General features: G+C 50.9%; 6 protein-coding genes across 6 annotated transcripts; 2 read left to right on the forward strand and 4 right to left on the reverse strand.

Annotated features, from left to right (window-relative positions):
• Positions 1–250: 250 nt before the first annotated feature.
• Positions 251–3,362, reverse strand: BBA_10032 (DDHD domain-containing protein; the record flags this gene model as incomplete). The annotated part of the gene is made up of 2 exons (XM_008605129.1): positions 251–2,090; positions 2,158–3,362. The coding sequence occupies 2 exons, from the start codon at positions 3,360–3,362 to the stop codon at positions 251–253; spliced, it is 3,045 nt and encodes a 1,014-aa protein (XP_008603351.1).
• Positions 3,363–5,099: 1,737 nt separating this feature from the next.
• On the reverse strand, positions 5,100–6,614 carry BBA_10033 (pre-mRNA processing factor 3; the record flags this gene model as incomplete). The annotated part of the gene is made up of 2 exons (XM_008605130.1): positions 5,100–5,701; positions 5,759–6,614. The coding sequence occupies 2 exons, from the start codon at positions 6,612–6,614 to the stop codon at positions 5,100–5,102; spliced, it is 1,458 nt and encodes a 485-aa protein (XP_008603352.1).
• Positions 6,615–8,551: 1,937 nt separating this feature from the next.
• Positions 8,552–9,016, reverse strand: BBA_10034 (histone H3; the record flags this gene model as incomplete). Its single annotated transcript, XM_008605131.1, has 2 exons — positions 8,552–8,749; positions 8,804–9,016. The coding sequence occupies 2 exons, from the start codon at positions 9,014–9,016 to the stop codon at positions 8,552–8,554; spliced, it is 411 nt and encodes a 136-aa protein (XP_008603353.1).
• Positions 9,017–10,534: 1,518 nt separating this feature from the next.
• Positions 10,535–10,904, forward strand: BBA_10035 (histone H4.1; the record flags this gene model as incomplete). Its single annotated transcript, XM_008605132.1, has 2 exons — positions 10,535–10,544; positions 10,603–10,904. The coding sequence occupies 2 exons, from the start codon at positions 10,535–10,537 to the stop codon at positions 10,902–10,904; spliced, it is 312 nt and encodes a 103-aa protein (XP_008603354.1).
• A 2,039-nt stretch (positions 10,905–12,943) lies between these two features.
• Positions 12,944–14,815, forward strand: BBA_10036 (26S proteasome regulatory subunit-like protein; the record flags this gene model as incomplete). Its single annotated transcript, XM_008605133.1, has 1 exon — positions 12,944–14,815. One exon carries the CDS (start codon positions 12,944–12,946, stop codon positions 14,813–14,815), a length of 1,872 nt encoding a protein of 623 aa, XP_008603355.1.
• Positions 14,816–15,782: 967 nt separating this feature from the next.
• On the reverse strand, positions 15,783–20,523 carry BBA_10037 (pentafunctional AROM polypeptide; the record flags this gene model as incomplete). The annotated part of the gene is made up of 2 exons (XM_008605134.1): positions 15,783–15,851; positions 15,904–20,523. 2 exons carry the CDS (start codon positions 20,521–20,523, stop codon positions 15,783–15,785), a joined length of 4,689 nt encoding a protein of 1,562 aa, XP_008603356.1.
• Between the last annotated feature and the right edge of the window lie 301 nt (positions 20,524–20,824).

The following is a 20,824-nucleotide window of genomic DNA, read 5'->3' on the forward strand; positions in this document are numbered from 1 at the left end:
TGTGTACGCACATACTACAGGTATAACCTCTTTTCAGGCATTGGGAGAATTTGTGACCCACTCGCTCAGGCCGTGTAGTAATAGAAAAATGTATCAAGGGTGGAGGAAAACTTGTCGTCTCGTTTTCTCTGTCTCTTGGGTTTGCAGTTGAGCAAAAAGCGGACACAACATCAACTAAGAAGCCATCGCTCAAGTAAATTGAACTCACGATTGGGGATGAAGATACAATCGTTCGCGAAGAGTGTGTAGACTATTTCTTGCCGTCTCGCTTCGTTTTTTTGACTGCCCTCATTGCCGGGAACGTGTGGCTACGGCCTGGTTTCCGGCCAATTTCCAAGCACACCATGCGAATAAAGTCTTGGTTTGTCCAATAACTGGTGTGCGCACTAAGCATGTTCAAGTACTGAATCTCGAGAGGTCCGCCAGAGGAACGTAGGAACCAATCAATCTGACCGTTATCATTGAGCAGATACGCCTTTTTCTCGGCAATTTCTTCTCTTGTGAAATCGTGAATCTCTAGCTCTAGCTGCGAGGGCATGCGAGCTGTTGTTGGTCTTTGCGGCTCAATCGCAAGCGGATCTGGCTCCGGATTCAGACCGGGCACCACCTGCCTGATGGCGTCCCTGACAGTGCTTATCAGCGAGGGTGTGACGCTTGGTACGTAGGCGACCTTAAGGCTCGAGGAGTAGGAGGGGTCAATTGCGCCGGTCAACAAATATGCAATCGGGTCCTCTTTAGCCAAGACATTGTATACGTTATCCACGGCCAGACACCCAAATGTCCCAGCCTCCCCAACCACGTTCTTGGCGACTACATCGCCGTCATCCGCTCCAGCCTTTGTTCGGCCACAACGGGGCATCAGCGCACCTTTTTCCAGCAATAAAAAGAAGCCGGCCGGGCTTCCCGCCAAGAACAGATTCGTAGTGTTGAATTCGAAGTGCTGATCGTCGGGCGCAATTGGCGTGCAGAGATTTAACCGAGGCACGCTCGTAGGCTGCCGAGATAGAATGTCGACCGCCATGACACTACCCAGTGAATGCGCAATCAAGTGAACCCTGCCTTTATCAGAAAACCCAGGATTGTTTCGACACCACAATCTATAAACGCGATTAGCTTCGCGTACCAAAGCTGTTATCATCTTTATTTTGTGGTGAGACATGTAAAATGGAATGTCAAACATGACATCGGAGATCATGCTCCGAACCGCGGGTATCGTGCTAGGTTCAATGTCTTTCAGGTCGAACGACCCTGTCGTGTCCTTGGTTCCGGTTGGCGTCGCATCATCACTATCAAATGAAAGCCCGACTCTCCAGTTGAGTGGCAGTATCATGAAGCCATTCTGATCTGCGCGAAGGACGTTCTGGATAGTCGGGTTCCCAAGCTCGATGTTAACAGCTCTTCGAAAACTATTGATAGCATGCGTAAAATGATAGCTTTCTACCCTTTCTGCAATCTTTTGTCCAATACCGTGGGCAACTAGAACAAGGTCTGTAATTTGCCCGCGATCCTTTTCGGCGGAACAAGCAGGACATTCGCTTGATATCTCTTCTTGGGCATTTACCGCAGGTACCTCTTCTGCTGTTACAGCAGCTTTTTTGGGACCCTGGAGCCTGTTCCAGGAGCGTCTATCAAAGCCACGGACGACAGGCAGCCCTACAGTCAACCCTCGCAGTATCTTTGCAACGGGACATCTACCGTGGTATGAAGATGGTGCCAGATTAGGCTTCAATAGGAATGCCGTCTTGCGATCTTTGTATATGACTTGATATCTGGCAAAGGGACGGTTGGGAAGCTGCTTCTCCATATTGAGCGAGTATATGGAGCCATTTGCGGCGGCATCCCCCCGAAAGCACCGTGCTGCGCAGAAAAGGTCAGATGAGATGATCGGCTCGGAATCACACGAGTTGATACCATTCAGTGGACGGTTGTGCTCGGGCCATAGCTGATATGAGACTTTCTCTTCGCCTGCGGCTCCGACTTCCAGGGCGCATGCCAATTCTTCCTTCCAAGTCTCTGTCCAAGGCTTCATTTCTTGATATCCAGCTTCTAACTGGTTAGCCACTGCCGTAGATACGGGCAACATTGTGTCCCTGTTTGATTGTTAAAACAGTTGTTTCAAGAAGTCAAAGTGAGTTTTATATTGCTTGCCTGTAAAACCATGTTGCTCTGGTCACCACTGCAACATCGTTGATCGGTGACCAGTAAATTGGCTTCATTTGAAGATCAGGCAAGTCAACTAGATGCAGTCTGGATATCCCAACAGTGATGTGTGCTTTTGGAAGTTCCTCTGTTTTGAATCCAGTAGCGAGCGGGTAGTACGATTCATGTTGTTCTTTAGTTTCGTGATGCTTGCCAGAAAGACTTTCCGGTCGCGTCTGCGCCAGAAGTTTCTGTGAATCGTTCGACAGAGATTGACCGTGCGATATTGAAGGAGTCACAAGATCGGACCCTGCTCCTGGGCCATTGACTCTTGCGAAAGGGTTCCCCGTAATTCCATCGCGCGTTGCCGAGTTTCTAGGCATCTCATTCGTTCTGTTTGAATGATCGGATAGCTGAGAGTCAGCTCGCATGCGAGATTTGGTTTCACCTCCCGTCCAGGAGGAACGCTTGCTCTGGCTCTTTCCAAAACTTCTCATATCATCAACAAAAAACTGCTTCGGCGTTGAAGGCTGAGACAGTGAGCCTACATCGATGGTTTTAGAATTCTTGTTGGAAGATTCAGATTGAAGTGAGTTCAATATTGGACATTCTTCGCTGTCTTGTTGTAGTTGACGACGGCGTATCAATGCTGATACATCTGTGGCAATCGCCTCTGGACGGAATAACGGATCAACAGCTCTCGCTAGTGAGCACGTTGTGTGCTTGAGCTGTTCTTTGATCTCATTTAGCAGCTCAGAGCAGCATAGCTCCTCTTGCGTGTCTCGCATCTCGTTTGTGCTGGCTGCGATGCGAGCTGTGAGGTTCTGGTCGTGCTTGACTTCGAGATGAATTTTCCCGTGCTTTTGAGCAGCTTTCTGCACGAGTTCCTCTCGCGAACTTGCATCTTTGTTGGCTACTGACCCAGTCTTTGGCTTTCCGGAGCGCAGAGCCTCGTGGCGACTACGACTTTCAGTGTTAGACAGAGACACCCACGCTGTTTCCAGCGCGTTGTTGTCACCTCGGCCGAAAGGTCGCAGTAGCTCCTTGTATTTCTTGAAATCGGTGGTTGCCGTGTGCGAGCTCGCGGAAAGCGGGTCATCAATCGGTACCGAGGAAGAGTAGAAGAATTGTGCCTTTACTGGCGGCATTCCTCCGTCCCTGTCAGGGAGGTTGACGGGGGTTTGCCGACATTTCGCATCGAAAGTATGCTCCACGAGCACCATTGCACCCAATGATGATTACGGTCAGCTATCGAGAAGCTGACAGCGAGTCCAATACGCCCATGCGTATATTTGAGTGGTCTTTGAGTGGTAAAGGGGAGGTCGCGGTCGCTGTCGCGGAACGCTGGCAGTATGAGATCGAGCATCCTGGTTGTCTCTGTGTCGACAGCTCGTGACGTGGTGCAGCTCCAGTGGGGCCGTGCCTTTAGGTACAGTCACCCACAAAAAGTTTCCGGTCACGGCCACTTTTACACTAAAACACTACTACTTTAATAGCTTATAGTTAATTAAGAAAAATTAACTATATAATAAAATTTAAATCTATAATAGAGCTTTAGTAGTTATTTATTATACTTTATATACTTTTTATATATTTTATTAATTAATAGAGAAAAAGGAAGTTAAAGTAAAAAAAAAACTAGAAAAAAAAGTTATAGTAGTCTTATAGGGGCTTATAGTAGATAAAGATTTTTTAAAAATCCTAACTTTTACTTTAAAGACCTATTAAAATAGGAGATAACTTAGTAAAAGTATATAAGGATATAAATATTAAATATAAAGTAAAGATGAATAAAATATAATTTATATAGAATTTTTAAACTAGTATAGAATTAATTATTAATACTTTAAAAGTGTGAGTTTTAGTGTAAAAGTGGCTCTAACCGGAAACTTTTTGTTCCCTGCTGTAGTAGTCCGCGCCACCAAGATTGGCTTGAGTACGTGTACCCAGGTAGTTGTGCAGGGATGTATCGGAGTCCAGTCGAACGAGAAAAAACCCCAACGATCTTCTGACCAAAAGGTGACACCCTGAAAAGTCAAGCAAGTGACTACGAGTCCGTAATACAGAACACCCTGACAAGATTATATAACTAGTATATTGCAAATACGTCAAAGTCTACAGGGAGGCTATAGAGCATCTGAGTGACTACCATGAGCGCTGCCTTAAAGCCTCTATTACTCTTCTCGCCCCTTATCAGGTGGAATAGTGCAGTGCTTCTGTATAGATGTCAAAGGACTCTTCTATAATCATGGTAGGCGATAGTTTAAGTATGGAGGCAATCCTAAACTCCGGCTTTTAGTGTTACAGTAAAGTGGGATGTATCAGGGTTACAAAAATTCCGTCAACTTCGATCTCGCAGTTTTTATATTAAGATGATGGGTTCGATTCTCGGCTTCGCACGCCGGATGTTGAGGTACTGTTTGTTTGTTATCATGGTGTAGCAATGCACTCCTCCAGCAGGAGGGCCGCAGATCCACAACCCAGCGCCTGTCATACTACAACACTTTTGAGGCAGCGCCGCCCTCGACGACGGTCAGAAAAAATGTTCTCTGATCTTCTACGTGGCAGGCAAGCCTGTAATTTGTGTAGAAATGTGATAAGCTGCCTTTCTGCTAGTCACAATAATGATTCAGTGGTTGTAGAAAGTGTATGCTGTCATCGTCAAAACACGCACATCTGCTTTTCAGCCGCATGACTGAGTCATCACGATGAAGCGCAAGTTCTGGTATGTTGGATTGTGTGGACGAATCTAAAACTCTACATCTCGCGAGCTTTTATGTTCAGCTCGTGTACTTGCTGCTCATGACATTACGAAAATCGTAAGCATTCTACAAATGAGCTTCAAACACGAGCCTACACCGATTGCAATAGAAGTCAGGTGTTGAAAACATTATCATTTCACTCTCACGCTCATATATTCCAGTATACCTCTAACGTTATCAACAGTATACTCATCACAACTAAGCCATCCCCTTCGCCAGCGTCCAGAAGCTTTCCATTTTGGCCCGCGATAAAGCAGCGCGGGCCTCTGTGTCCGTTTCGCATACCTTGCTGCCCCATTTACGAAAGCCACGAGCTTTCTGTTCACCTTCAAAGACTAGCGTACATCGATTCAGCGACATGTCTTTTAATTCGCCTTTTGCATCTTCTGCTAGAAGCCAGTCGCGTGTGGCATTCTTGCCATCACGATCTCGAGATGGCGCATTTTCAGTCCAGTCAATGCGGTTGAGCATGAGTTTCTTGTATTTATTAATCGCCCAAGAGCCACCTTCAACGACGAGCAAGTTGAATTTCGGGTGCATGATGCAGGTACCGGTCAAAGAAAGCTGTTCTGCGTTGACACTAATCTTGTAGCGATGCTGCCCGTTCGCCAAGCTATTAACTTTCAACACGAGGACATGAATACCCTTTTCGAGATCCTTCTGCTGATTTGTCGCTAACTTGTCATGTCTTTGTTCATTCGTGAGTTTTCGTTCCTCGTTGGTGTCAACATGCTTCTGTTGTCGTTCGGCGATTTCTCGGTTCACACGGGCTTCGACAGCGGTGGGATCCTTCACAGCAACTAGTGCGATACAAGTCAATAACTACATTCAGCATGTCCTAACGGTTGCATACATACCATCTCCAAGAACACGCATGAGGTTACCCTTCTTCACTTTGGGAGGGGGGGCTGGTACGAGGCCCAGCCTGATCTTTGCTTGCATCTCCTTCCCTTCCGCCATTCGCCGTTGTCTTCTGATCTTCGATTGCTCTTTGGATGTTAGATACATGGGTTTCGGTGCAGGGGCCAAGCGATCCTGCGGCGGCTCCAGCGCAACGGGATGCTGGACATATTCCGTGATGATGCTGTCCGGTGAATCAATTTTCAGTTTGTTGGCGTGGTCGAGTGCATCGTAAGATTCCCCATCTATAAGGGCTTCATCCCACCACTCCACATGCGGTGGTTCTTCTACTAGAAAGTTCTTTTCGGTATCCAGATCCTCATCTATACCGGCCTTTCTTGTCTGCTCGGCGATGCGCTTCTTCATCGCCTCGAGCGCCTCTTGGCGCCTGAGGGCGTTGGCCTGTTGGATGTACTTACCCTTCTGATTGAATACTAATCGCTTTGGCTCGCGAACCCGGCCGAAAGATGGCTGTGCTGCCATGGAACCGTCAATGTACGGGTTGCGCCGGCCGGTACCAAAGTCGCCGCTGCCTTGGACTGTAACTGCAGCTGACCCTTTGGTACTGTAACGAATGTTCTTCCCAACGTTTGACGATTTATTTTCCTTGTTTTGAGGCTTCCATGACGCCAAGTCTTCGAGGGCCGGATGTAGACCAACATTCAGGCCGCCTTTTGCTTTGCTGGTTGCAGTTGCAGCCGCAACTCGAGCCTTTAGAGCAGCCAGGCGCTCTGCTGCCAACTCTGGTTTCTGGATTTTGGTGGATGGATCCCTTCTTGCGCCAAGCCCCGATGGCTGCGACTGGCGCTCCATACTTAATTTCGCCGTTCGCCGTGTGTAGTTGTCGACAAGAGTCCTGCTGCCGTGTCGCTGTGTGGTTGTGTGGTTGTTTGGGTTGAAAGCATGAGGCTGCTCGTTGCGACTCTCCACGTGAATTCAACCTTGTGCTGCCAATCGCATGTGTATACTTCGTATCGCTCTACGATGGCATGGAATCGAATCGTGCGAGAATAAAGCCGAGGCACTTGGAGTGAACTCCTATGCATCTTCAAAAACTGCCTTTCGTCCTCCCTCAGCTTTGTGTACCTGCTCGTGGTGAGTGGGTACAGCGGCTCCACAGCAGGAGCAGGTATCCGAGCCTTGTCTACCTAGTTAGTTGGCTGGCTGGCAACAGCCGCTGAAGACAACAAAATTGAATCAACGATGTTCTTATGGAGGTATACTCTAGGGGAGCTTTCTACGAAGAATAGTCAATTTGTGTCAGTTTTAGTGTTCCTCTGCAAACGCGTGTACCTTTGCATTGCGACCTGCATACCCTCAAGGGTCACAAGGCAGTAACGCTAGGCCGCAATCCATTATCTCGGTCGGGTTTTTTAGTCCTGACAGTGTCGTGTCAGCTGGAGACGGTCGATTGTGTACCTACCTAGGTAGGTAGAGATTTATCTGGCATTTCAACAGCCCGCGGGCCCTACAAGTCAGCTAAAGTAGGCGAGGAAGGCTACCACATCCCCCTCCTACTACCGTTCCGTACTCAACCACGGAGGCACTGGCAATGATAACCTGTTTCTTCTACTGAGCGCTGTTTCCTAATCATGGCTGCTCTGAAAAAGCACTGTATAGCTCGATACTGCGAGTCCATTAGATTGAATGGCTAATCAGATATTGCGCGAATGCTCGCAGCGTGCCTTTTTACTTCGCACAACAGCTGTGCTAATGCCATTTTTAGCATAACGCCGCCTCTACGAAATGGGGAGTTGCGCATGTGCCGATCTTCCTCTTTGGGGTCTGGATGAATTCGTGCAATGGAGGCTGCACTAATCGCGATCACGAGTACGTACGAGTCCGTCCGGACCGTACCCATGCAACTTGTACACGTGGCAACGTGGCAATCTACCATTCAAGATGCCCTTGCGTCGAATGTCCCGCCAAGGATACCCTCCGTGATGCGGCATTCTATCGTGATGACGGAAGCAGCCAGGCTCGACTCTCTAAATTGCTCGACGCCATTTTCGAGGGCTTATGGCAGAGGCACAATAAAATTTGCGGTGTCTTGAGGAGGCTGATGCCGCAAAGGGCGCCGAGACGACTAGAACGGAAGCTAAGGACGCATTCAATGATGATATTCTTGGCGTGCTTTGAAGAGTTTGCCTGAACAGTCACGGCCAGGTGCAGTTCCTGAAGACTCTTCCTGAAGACTCCAGGTCGCGGCCTTTTGACGACTGCAGCAGCCAGCGACACCAGCTTCGAAGACTGCCTAGTAACGAGTAGCCCAAAGGCCAAGAATATGCGCCATGGTGATGAATCATGCGAGGCCAACGGCGGGGGCAGGTAGCAAGGGTGACTGTTCGATACATTGCCGGTACTGTTGAATTAGTCACTACTTAGTGAGCCACTGCGGATGCAGCTCAAACATCTACGCGATATTCACTGTTCACGTGGGCGTCGCCCATAGTTGTGCAGGCTATGACCAATTGTGGGGCGGTAGGGTGGCTACAGGCATTGTTGTGAGGGTGCGTGTGGGCACGGTGGCAATGGTCAGTGTCTACGGCTTTGGATGTCACATGCGGAACAATACTCGTGGTAGTATCAATTCATTGCAATCCAGCAGCTTTCACCGGCTGCCCGTGGCTTAATATACATCCCAACTGTAAAGCAAGTTCTCGTAGTAACGCCATGATTAACCCCCGAAAATCCATGATTCCATCGTATCAAAGCAATGTCGTAAAGTGTTCACCCTATCCTCTCCAAGCTTAGTTGCGCTCACCGCGAAGGCGGCGGGCAAGCTGGATGTCCTTGGGCTGGATGGTGACACGCTTGGCGTGGATGGCGCAGAGGTTGGTGTCCTCGAAGAGAGAGACAAGGTAGGACTCAACGGACTCCTGGAGAGCACCGATAGCCGAGGACTGGAAGCGAAGGTCACTCTTGAAGTCCTGGGCGATTTCGCGAACCTGTTGCATGTTAGCATTCGGTTTGACATTTCGGCGGTTGGCTGGGGCGCTTACCAGGCGCTGGAAGGGAAGCTTGCGGATCAGGAGCTCGGTGGACTTCTGGTAGCGGCGAATCTCACGAAGAGCGACGGTACCAGGCTTATAGCGGTGAGGCTTCTTGACACCGCCGGTGGAAGGGGCACTCTTGCGGGCAGCCTTGGAGGCAAGCTGCTTGCGAGGAGCCTTGCCACCAGTGGACTTTCTTGCGGTCTGCTTAGTGCGAGCCATTGTGTAGGTATTGAGGAGAGTGCGTGGTTGTGGGGGTGTGCTCAGCGAGTGGATGTCTGATGCAGGAGGGAAAGGTCGGGAACTTAGGAGGCGGGGGGAGCCTTTTAATACCTATAGCTTGCTGGCCATAAATGGGGCGGCTGATCTGAGGCGACGCGGTGTGGAGACGTGCGCGACAGGCCAGGGCAATCTGATTGGGTGCGCGAAAAAATGGTGTTTCCGCATGCCGAAAAAATTGATGACCATAAATAATTTCATGGTGCAATGAGAGCGCTTTCCTAATCGGGCAAGGTCTGGAGCCTTTCCAACCCTGCGTCAGTAGCTATTCACCACACAATACCATCGTGGGTAATACAGGTAATATTACTTGCTGCGCATGAATCTCACGCTCCTTCTGCCCGTTGTTGCTCTGAGAGTCAGTCTGAGTACTGTGTTTTAAGTGTGTTCTCTTTTTGATGGTCTTCTTGGCCTCCTCTGCGCCACGTTCCCTATGGTCGGGCCGGTTTCGGCTTGATCTCACTTATGGAAGCTTATTGCCCAACTTGAGTTTACATGTAGTGATTAGGCGCATGACGGCAGGATCGGTCAACTGTTTGCTGGGTATCGAACTATTTTTATGTCTGCTTATCGGCTTGGGCTCTGGTTCGGGCTCTACTTGGCAGTACCCTTTAATACGTTACGTGATCGTACGTTTGAGCTGAAAGCATCTCTATTGTGTCTACCCTGTACCAGTTTTGTTATGTAGATTGACTGGGTTTTCGCGCCTGATGGAACTGCTACAACACGTGTAGTGGGACGAGAAAGTTGTTCATGCTGGTGCTCGTCGATACATGCCCATACAACCACGATGAGATGCTTTGTTGCCGGATTAGCTGTGCGTCGATAGATGGTATGAACTATGTACGTTGGCAGCACGAACTGCCCTGTTGTGGGCATCCCGGGTATAGTTATAACTACAGGATGCCGTCACTGGGCAAGTAGACGTGGCTGTCTTTAAGAGACTGCAGTCATGAGCGTATTGAGTATACGTCAGATGACAGACAGCATCGGGTCGCATTTGCACGGGTATCCGTACTCAATGAAGCCAGATCGATCAAGCCGCCGTTGCAGCTCAAAGCTGTCGGCCTTACTAGCCGGAGGAAGCGCGACAAAGCCAGCTGGCGCGACGGGTGCAACCACAAAGCAAGCTAATCATAGATGGCCAATCAAGAAAATGCAAAAATATGTCACAGATCCACCATGGCCTATTTCCCACCACGCATTTTTGTTGTTGTTTATTTCTGAAGGCTGATGTGTTATCCGCCCCTCTCTTGCACAGCACCCCTGTGCGGACGCGTTTTGCGTTCCAAAGTGGCTAGGTCGAGTTCTGCACCCCGACTGATCTGTGATCTGGCCCACCGGTACTTAAACCAGCCGGTGGCCACCTCTTTTGTTTCCTCACATTTTCTATCAACCGCCAATTAGTGCCATCTTTCTTCCTACCCCACGCACACACACAATACCACATACCCCATCACAATGACTGGACGTAAGTAACATCAAACCACTCTCGCCCGCAGCAGACATTCATGCTAACATCAGCACAGGTGGCAAAGGCGGCAAGGGCCTCGGCAAGGGTGGTGCCAAGCGTCACCGCAAGATTCTTCGTGACAACATCCAGGGTATCACCAAGCCCGCCATCAGACGTCTCGCGCGCCGTGGTGGTGTGAAGCGTATTTCTGCCATGATATACGAAGAAACTCGTAATGTTCTCAAGACATTCCTCGAGGGCGTCATCCGCGACGCAGTCACATACACCGAGCACGCCAAGCGCAAGACAGTCACATCTCTCGACGTTGTCTACGCCCTCAAGCGCCAAGGCCGTACCCTGTACGGCTTTGGCGGTTAATTGTGCTGCTGCTTTTTTTTTTTTTTGGTTTTGCTTGCGAGCTTTGGCCCATGCACAGCGTAGTGTGTGTGCGGGTGTTTCACGATGATCACGGAATCGGTTCATGCTTTTTGGGTGTTATGTACCATACGGGAAACGGTGGCTTACATTTTTGGGGGTAACAGGTAACATGCCCGAGAGGCAATTTCTATTTATTTATACAATCATCTGATGCGATGTGATCCACCCATGGAGAAATACATATATGGCGCGCCTCGATGCATCCGCTTGGACCGCAACTTTTACTATTGTGCAATGGGGCGTGCCGGTTCAGAAACATGCGCATTGCCGACAGGATAGTATCTGGCGCAGAGGCAGTGCGGTATGCAACGGACGGAGTAACATGTGCAAGTATCGAATTGTGAATTCTCCTATGCGACCGCAAAAACTCATGAATCTGAAAGACATCGTAAATGGTCAAGTTGGACATTGCAAGCGGGTTGGCTGCCACCCAACTACCATCACGACGGCTAATCAAACGAAGTGCAACCTAGAAAATGCAGAATAACAAACATGAAGCGATACATCATCAAAGTGAATGCTAACGTGCGAGTGGCTCGAGTGCGAAGTATGCATGCCCAATGATTCTCACTGATCCAGGATACGAGCGGAAGGACTGCAAGCGCCAAAAAAGCCAGTCGGTAGTACAATGGCGGATGGGTGGTTTGTCATTGTGCCGAAAACAAATCAGAATGGCGTGGCCAGCCAAAATGTCAGGCTCTTGTCTTCCAAATCTCCAAGGTGCGTGATCATGGCTGCCCGAATGCTGCATCGACGGCTCAGATACCCATAATAGGCACAGGAGCGCGCTCTATTTGCGTAGCGCACCGATATGCTGGAAAATAGTGGCGGAGTAGCGCCGTGCAGAGATTTTCATTGGTTGAGGCCCCATCCGAGACACGGCGATTACAGGTCCCGGCCAAGCCGAGATCTCTTGCTTTCTGGAACTGACCACGTTACTACGGATTACTATGGAGGAATACGGATGAAAAATCGGACGGATGATATCTTTTCGGAGACCTTAAAGCGTTCTGTGCCTACATTAAGGGCGTGTGACAGGACCAGAGAGAATTAGTTAGGTAGCATGCATATTAACTTTTTTTTTTTTTTTCGCACTCAACGTTGCAACTGGCACAGACAGCATGTCATGAGAGGCTGCCCGGCTTTGGATTTGGAGAGGGAGGGTGGGAGGCCTACCACATAAGGTACTTCGTACCTAGACGATTGCGCACCAAGCGTGCCTAGGTTTCGCGGTCAGTCACATGAAAAGGTCATGTGATCTGCCTTTGTCATTCCTAGCTGAGGCGTGTGGCTTAGATCTTGGCATCCATAAAATCCTGGAACTTTCCAGCCCGTTGTGGCTGATAAATTTTCCCTTTTAACGAGGCCTGCCCAGCTGGATATGGCGCTAACAGCATGACGAGATACTTGCCAACTTGGTCCCCGGAGAGGGAGGAGCCGGAAACGAGCACAGCCGTTCAAAGATTTTACGCAAGATGCGAGTTTGCATGCTCTCATTTACTAACAGAAACGAACGGCGTAGACGTAATAATCCGAGTACCCGAGTCTTCAAGAATTGATTGACACAGTCACACACATAGAACTACGTCGAAGGTGCTGGAAAGACCCTGCTGTAAACTCCGGATGTCATGGCTTACGGTCTGTTCTAAAAATCGAGGAGCCTGCTGCCCGGTGTCAAGTATCTTGAAAACTTGCTTGGCCGATTCTATGCTGCGTCGGCCACGACGAAGTACGACGGCTGCACCTTTCGGAAGAACTCGATCTCATCGGCCGCTTTGCTCAATCACATATCGGCACACAGGGATTACATACACCCCCCGCCCACCCCCGCCAGTCTTTTTTTCAAGGGAAAGTGGGGCTGGTACTCACACCGGCATGGCCGGTGTCTGCGTATGCAGTCGTGTTTCTATAAAAGAGTTCCTGCCTCTACGAATTTGCCACCCACGCCCCCTACCTCTCGTCCTCATCTACAACAAACCATGACATCGACATCAACTGCTACAAATTATAACTCAACTCTACAACATACTACGTCTCGCTTCGGTCTTTCACAGCAACACCTCGCCGCTCTACAGGCTGAACAAGCTACTCCGGCTGATCTTTTCGAAAACAATTTTTGGGACCCGACACGTTCCACGCCCGAAGCGCTCGATTTCGCATCTCAAGACTTCACCCGACCTTCGCTTATGAAGTCTGACGCTGCAGGAGCAATCACCCAGTTTACGCCCAAACCGGGCCGCCGTTCACACCAGAGAGAATCTTCACTGTCATCTCTTGGCTCTGTTGGACCGGCGTCGCCTTTTACACAAACCACATACAACCCGCAAATTGCTATTAGCGATTCGGCGACGGATCCCTTCTGCGAAATGTACAACAACGACACAAACGTCCACAACGCGGGAGCATACCATATGCTTTCGAAGCCTTTGGATACCCTCTCAGGATATCAGCATCTCGAGGCTGCCACTCCAGATATGGCCTATCCAGCTGCGCTTCCAGGCCAAATGAACCGCCATCGGACCGAGCGTTCGCTGCTACCAGCACCCGAGTTCAGCCATCTGTTCAACCGCTCCCACCCAGCTTCTGTGGCCAGTTCCATTGCCGGAGACTCGCCGTCTACGCCCAGCATGGGCGACATCGACCTTCTCGATCGCAGGAGAGGTATGCGAAACATCAAGCCCACCACATCTGACCAGCGCTCACGATATCGGTATGCAGCAGCTTACGGGAATGTGCCCAAGCTCGATCGTACCTTGACGGACGTGTATGGCGACGAGCTGTACAATCCGAGCTTTGCCATCACATCATCGTCGCCTGCACATCCCGCCAATGCAAGCACGACGAGCAACCACCTATTTAGTCAGCGTCTCAGCGCCGCCAATAGCCAACATCTGAATGCCGCGCACTCGCCATCTTCCACAGCCTCTCGCGGTCTTTCACCGTTTCAAGCAACCTCGCCATACGCTCCGCCCCAGCTGCAAGACTTTGACACCTCGTTTGCAACTCATCAGAAAATTGGCCACGGGAGCAATGAACAGCACCCAGCCGTCATTGGAGCACACGCAGATACCGGCATCGAGCCCGAGACACCGAAAACCATTTCTCCCCGTGATGCTATGATAGAGTTCACTGGGGTTGATGGAGAATCCAATTTCTCTTTGTTCCCAGAAGGCTCCAATGGGTTCGACTTCGACGCCTATAGTAAAGCTATGGCACAGGATACAGGATCCAACCACGTTCACCTTACTCCTGCGCAAGAGTCGCAAGGCAACCAAAGAAATTACGATGACATGTCGTTCCAGAACAGGATACCGCAGCAGTATCCTTTTGTTTCACGTGCACACGAAAACAAGGATATTACCCCGCCCCCAAGACTTGGATCATCGGGAAGCAGCGTCTCCGAAACGCGGACTGACGCGAGCGGCAATCGGCCAACTCGGGTCGGCGCTGAAAGTGGCACATACACATGCACATATCATGGTTGCACTCTACGCTTCGATACACCTGTCCAGCTACAGAAACACAAGCGCGAAGGGCATCGCCAATCGCATAATCTTGGTGGTCCTCCAGATAACAGCCTCGCAACGTCCATACTGAACAGTCAAGCTGGTCCGCACCGTTGCGACCGCATTAACCCTAGCACTGGCAAGCCGTGCAACACCATCTTTTCTCGTCCCTACGATTTGACTCGGCACGAGGACACTATCCACAATGAGCGAAAGCACAAAGTCCAGTGCGATCTTTGCACAGTTGAGAAAACGTTCAGTCGCGCTGATGCACTCACCAGGCACTATCGTGTGTGCCATCCCGAGGCAGAACTACCAGGGAAGCAACGCAGGCGACTGGTCTGATGACGATGCTCGAACTGAGCCTGCTTGCGACTCGGCAGTCTCGGGCCACTGAGCCGGTCTTTACAGGGCGTGAGCGGATCTAAGGGGGGTGCGGTACTGAACCCTTTGTTAGTAGTGGGGCCCATCTGCATATACTGTGGGCATTGAAGCCAATCAGAGCAAGGCTGATGGGGCTTTCGGTCTCGTCCAGCTGCAGGGTCCTTGCCGATCCAGACCGCTGACGTCACTTATTCGTCAAGCCATCCGGTGGGCTGACATCACCACAGCGCAATATATTCGCATTCGGCCACTTGAAAGCAAGCCATTCTCTCTGCGCGCCGGCACTGGCATCATCGCGCAGTGACTTGTCCTGCTAGTCCCCCCCCCCCCTCCGGTCAGGATCAAGGATCACGTTGGTGTTCGAAGACAAGGGCTATGAAGCAAATCTCGCGCTGGCCCTGTTTTGGGGTCTCGCATCACCCCAGCCATCCTACATCATCGACACCAAGTTTCATTCGTGAGCGTCCCATCGGGCAATGTCACAGGTTTTCGTGGCTACTGTTTATTTTACTCTTCTCTCTCTTTGATTAGGTCAAAACTACATCATAGTTGTGTCAGCCTTCTGCGGAGCTTTTTATTACTCATGACAGAGGAGCAAACTTCCACGTCACCTTTGTTTCGATTCCATTTTTACGTCATACGCTGTGTGGAGTTATGTTATTGCCTTGTATTGCATATTGGGTTAGATCAAAACCTTTTGAGTTGGTGGACATAGCAATTTTATCTTAGGCGAGGCGAACTATGGTGCAGGGATATAGAACCTGAGAATGTAATATATCTATAGAACACGCGACAACACGAAACAACGAAGGCTACTTTCACGCTGGTAAATCAACATGATATTCGTCTATAGAGATCTATGTCCTCAATTTGATAATGACACTTATTGTGACTCTTTGAACTGCTTTACTGCTCGAGGGTGTGCGAATTACTGGTTACCAAGAACGAGCTGTCTGGCATCGGCGTACAGCGGACAAATGCCTGTCCAAAGTTGAAACTGGTCTCTTTATTAGCATGCTCCACAAGTATACAAATGTTAGATGACTAACCTGGTACCAGCCTTGAGACGCAAGAACTTCAAGTCCAGGAATGGTAGACCAACCAGCGTTTTCGGCAATTTTCACAGCTGGAGTCTCGCGGGGCTTGTACGCCATATCCAAAAGAACACGCCGTGACGAGGCCGTAACAGAGGCGTTGACGACACCACTGATGACTCTCTCGGTGATAGTATCGATGGGCTTGTCGCCGGGGATTGTGCTGACAATCACGTTAGGCAGCGTTGCAATTGTCGCGATATTGGTGACTGCCTGCAGATTGTAGTTGCGAGGAAATTCGGCAATCATGGCCGCAACATTCTTGGCCGTGCGACCTACCACGTAAATGCGGTTGAATCCGAGAGAGTGCAAAGCGAACACAGCAGCCCTCGTAGTTCCTCCTGATCCAATCACCATGGCAGCAGAATCGCCGGAGATCTCGCCGAGCCCTCCAACACGGAGGGCATGGACGATGCCTTTCCAATCAGTATTGTCTCCGAGGAGGCGCTTCGTGCCGTCTCCTACACTACCGGAGAACGGGATCACCGTGTTGACGGCGCCAATTGTACGCGCCGCTTCTGTGAGTTCGTCTAGCTCGTCGATTATGTCGAGTTTAAGAGGTATGGTTACCGATGCGCCACCAAAGCTAGGGTCGCGCAGTGTAGCTCTAACGTCTGCTACGTTGTCAGTTTCCATCAGATGATACCGGTGTGGGAGGCCACATTGAGCAAACAAGCCGTTGTGAAGTGAAGGCGATCGCGACTGAGAAATTGGCTTTCCGAAGAGAAAGAAAGAGCAGCCCTCCAGTTGTCCGACGAGTGCAAGCGCTTGCCGAATCTCTGTAGCACTCAATTGCCCAGGAGCTGCTTTGAACGGCAATGCTGGGTGTGACACGGGCGTCAAGAAACCGTTGAGGACGCGGCTGAGCTGGCCAGCCGTCCCCATGTTGATGGCGATGATAGGTGGACTTCCATCAGATGCCATCCTAGACTTGAACCGAAATAGATCGAAGTTATCCTCGACTTTCTGAGCCAGGCCCACAAGTTTGATGATGTCGCCGTACTGCAGAGCACGATTGTAGTGTGCAATCCAAGAGGCGTTTCTCCAAGAGAGCGTGCCGCGTGGGTCGTGGTGAGAAGCAATCAGTTTTGTGTGACCCCGCGCAAGGCCGACTGATTCCAGTATATGATCCGGTGTTGTTATTTCCACATCAAGATATTCTGTGCCAAGCCGCAAACCAAGATGGTACAGCGCTGACAGAGCCTCCGTGGCATCGTCAGGGAACGACCCACCTTGCGATGCGGTGCGGACGGTGAAGATGATGGGCAAGCCAGTGTGCTGTCTAAGGATTGACACCTGCTCCGTTACGAAATCCAGGTCTTGGCTTCTCAGGAGATCTACGCGGAGCTCGACAGCATCCGAGCCAACGACTGCCTTGGGCAGTAGATCAGTAGCGGCAACCAAGTCCGGGAGCGTCAAAGAAACGAAGAAACTTTGGTCTCTTTTGCACAACTGCGTGAGCTGTGTGTCTCTGCCAAAAATGGTCGACACAAAGCGCGAGAAATCTTTCGGAATGATACTCTTACTGGTAGGCTCATGCGTGTGAATGCTGTAGTAGCTGAAGTTGCTGCACTGCTTGTACCAGTCCTTGCGGCGGTTGTACACATCTCTCATTTCTGAGCTGTATGCAGGCCGTGTCTTGTCCCTCTCCAGATACTGCATCACTTGATTAATGTTGCGCTGGATCAAGATCACCTTGCCTCCGCTGCCAGCGTAAGCCTTGAGAAGGTCCCTCGCCTCTGCAGTTTCGACTATGCCACCGCCACAGGAAATTACGTAGCCAAGCGGCTGCCGTTCCACGACATCTCGTAACAGCTGAAGTTCCTGTTCACGAAATCCATCCCAACCGTGTTTGGCGATGATTTCCGGGATTGGCTGACCAGAGCGGCGCTCGAGCTCATGGTCAAGGTCAACTGACTTCCAGCCTAAGCTTTTTGCAATCCAGTTACCGGCAGTAGTTTTGCCAGCACCGCGCATTCCAATGAGAAATATGGATCGTTCATTCTTGTCAGCGGCTGCTGGTTTTTTGCCGTCTTCTGCGTGACACTTGTCCGTGCCATCCAGGCGGACCTTGAACGATTGGGCCATAGTATCCCACCAGCCAGGCCAGGTCTTGCCAACGCATTCCTTTTGAGTAATGACGGCACCAGCAGGAGCCACAACAGATAGGACGCTCAGACTCATAGCAACGCGGTGGTCATCATAACAGAAGAGGCCCTTGGATGGTGTTTGCAAATGCGTTGGCGCAATGCCAAAGATCTCGATGCCATCATCGAGCTCCGAACACTGGACACCGAATTTGGCAAGCTGGATTCTCATGGCGGCGATGCGGTTACACTCCTTGACTCGCTGATTTGCGATACCTGTGATTTGTGTTTTGCCGCCAGCGATAGCGGCTAAAACAGAGGCGGTCAGGAAGGCATCGGTCATAGGCTCCATGTCGACGTGCGCTAGAGGCCTGAGCGCTCCAAGCCTAGGTCCTGTAACGGTTGTCGACGTCTCTGTTTGTTGAACGGTACAGCCCATGGGACGAAGAACATCAACGGCGAAGCGAGCGTCCCCCTGGAGCGAAGCGGAGCCGATGTTAGGGATCGTGCAAGTGGTTCCCGTAATGGCCGCCATTGCTAGAGGATACGTCGCCGAGCTGGCATCGCCTTCAACTACGTACTCCGCAGGGCTTTTGTAAGTACCCTGTGGGATGTGGTACGTGTGTGGCTCCGTGGTAGAGGCTGTCACAGTAACGCCAAATGACTTCATCATCGCGATCGTCAGCTCGATATATAGCTGCGAGATGGGCTTGCCACCGACGAGTTTCAAAGTGACAGGGTTCTTTGCGTATGGGGCGGCCATGAGAATTGACGAAACGTATTGAGACGATATGGTGGCGGCGAGCTCGATGACACCGCCCTCAAACCCGCCAGATGAGCTAATCCTCAGAGGCAAGCTCTTTTCCTGTTCCAAGTACTCGATAGATACACCGTTTAGCCTCAGCGCATCAACGAGCGGACCAATGGGGCGCGCTTTCATATGGGAGTTGCCAGTAAGAACGACAGACTTGGCGACATCGGTAGGCGAGCACAAAGCGGCAACTGTGGTCAAGAAACGCGACGCAGTTCCGGCATTTCCGATGTAGAGCTCTTCACTGTTCGCGCTGAGCTTACCGGCGTTGCCGTTGACAACGAGAAGTTCACCTCCAGCCTCCCACGAGTACGAAGCGCCGCGGAGCTTGGCAATGGCGGCAAGCATATAGGCGGTGTCGTCCGAATGCAGCAAATTTTTGATCTTGCAGGGTCCAGCTCCGAGCGCGGCGAGAATCAGTGCTCTATTGGATATACTCTTGGAGCCGGGTGGGCTCACGGCGACGCTGAGATTGTCAGGTATCGTAGGTGAGACGACGACAGCCGGTGAGAGAATGGTTCTGATGCTTTCATCATCCACAACACTCGCCTTTGGCTCGTACGTCTTGCCAATGGCGGATAGCAGTACAATCTTTTTTCTCAAACCCTCGTTCTTCTTGTCGACAGCCATCTTCTGAAGGACCACATCGACAGGACAAGCTCTGCTTGCGGTCAACCGCTGGACGCGTTTGTCATGCAACGAGACGGGCAGGCCGTAGGCAGCGATGCACTTGACCAACCTGGCGACGGCCTCGGGACGCAGAACACCGAGGTAACGGGCCAGTTCCGCCTCCTTGACCATACCAATGGCAACAGCTTCGCCATGAAGCAGCTGCGGCGTAAGAATGGCCTCGATGCCGTGGCCAATGGAGTGGCCAAAGTTGAGGAGGTTCCGTAGGCCACCCTCCCGCTCATCGCTGGAGACGACTTCGGCTTTGACGCGGGCAGAGCCTACGACAATGCGCTTCAATGTTTCTTTAAGTGGCACCAGCCGGTCTGCAGCCCGTGACCGAACGCAGGCAAGGATCTTGGTGGCGGATGCTTCCAGAAAGTCGAACTCGGTTTCGTTCCAGATGGCGGCTGTCTTGACTACCTCAGCCATTCCGTTGATGAACTCGCGGACGGGCAAGGTTTCTAAGAACTGCAAATCAATGTAGATTCGTCGCGGTTGCCAAAATGCCCCGACCAAGTTCTTTCCCATAGGGGTGTCGATGGCCGTTTTGCCGCCGATAGACGAATCGACCATGGCGAGCAGCGTGGTCGGAACTTGTACGAAGCGAATGCCGCGCATGAATGTGGCAGCAACATAGCCGATCATGTCGCCAATGACGCCACCTCCGAGAGCAATGATGACTGTGTCGCGCGTGCATTGCTGCGAGAGCATCCAGTCTTCGACCTCGCCCTTTGTTTCTCGATTCTTAGAGGCTTCTCCTGGCGGGATCGTGTACGTGAGAAGACGGGTACCCTGGCCTTTCGTTACGGTGTCAAAGCTCGCTCGAAATGTTGGCACATAGGTGTTGTGCAGGTTCGTGTCGGTGATGAGGACGTAGGTGGACGAGGCGACTTTGTCCAAGAGGTCTTGGACGATGTAGTCCGCCCAGAGGCCATTGTCGACCACAATGCTGGGCTGGCCTAGAATGGGAATAATGACGGGAGATGCTGATTCCAATTCGGCCATCTTGCGCGGTTGTGATGCGAAAATATGCCGTTCAGACAGCTGTCATCCCTGGCGCAGAGCTGGCAAGAATGTTGTAGGATCTTTAAAAATGTGACTAACTTTTGCAGGTGGCCAAGTGGCATGATACCGATATCGGTTTTAGGTTGATTGGTGGAGACCCCGTCAGTGCCCGTTATGATCCCAGGACTGAACTGTGTCCGAACCCAAAAAGTCAGAATTGCGGCAATGTCATTTGCACTTTCGCCCATTGTTTCATCTTGGTCTTTTCTGTTTTCTCGCATCTAGCGTGCGAGTAATGCTG

Source organism: Beauveria bassiana (assembly GCF_000280675.1).
Source record: "Beauveria bassiana ARSEF 2860 unplaced genomic scaffold BBA_S00082, whole genome shotgun sequence".
Lineage (NCBI taxonomy): Eukaryota > Fungi > Ascomycota > Sordariomycetes > Hypocreales > Cordycipitaceae > Beauveria > Beauveria bassiana.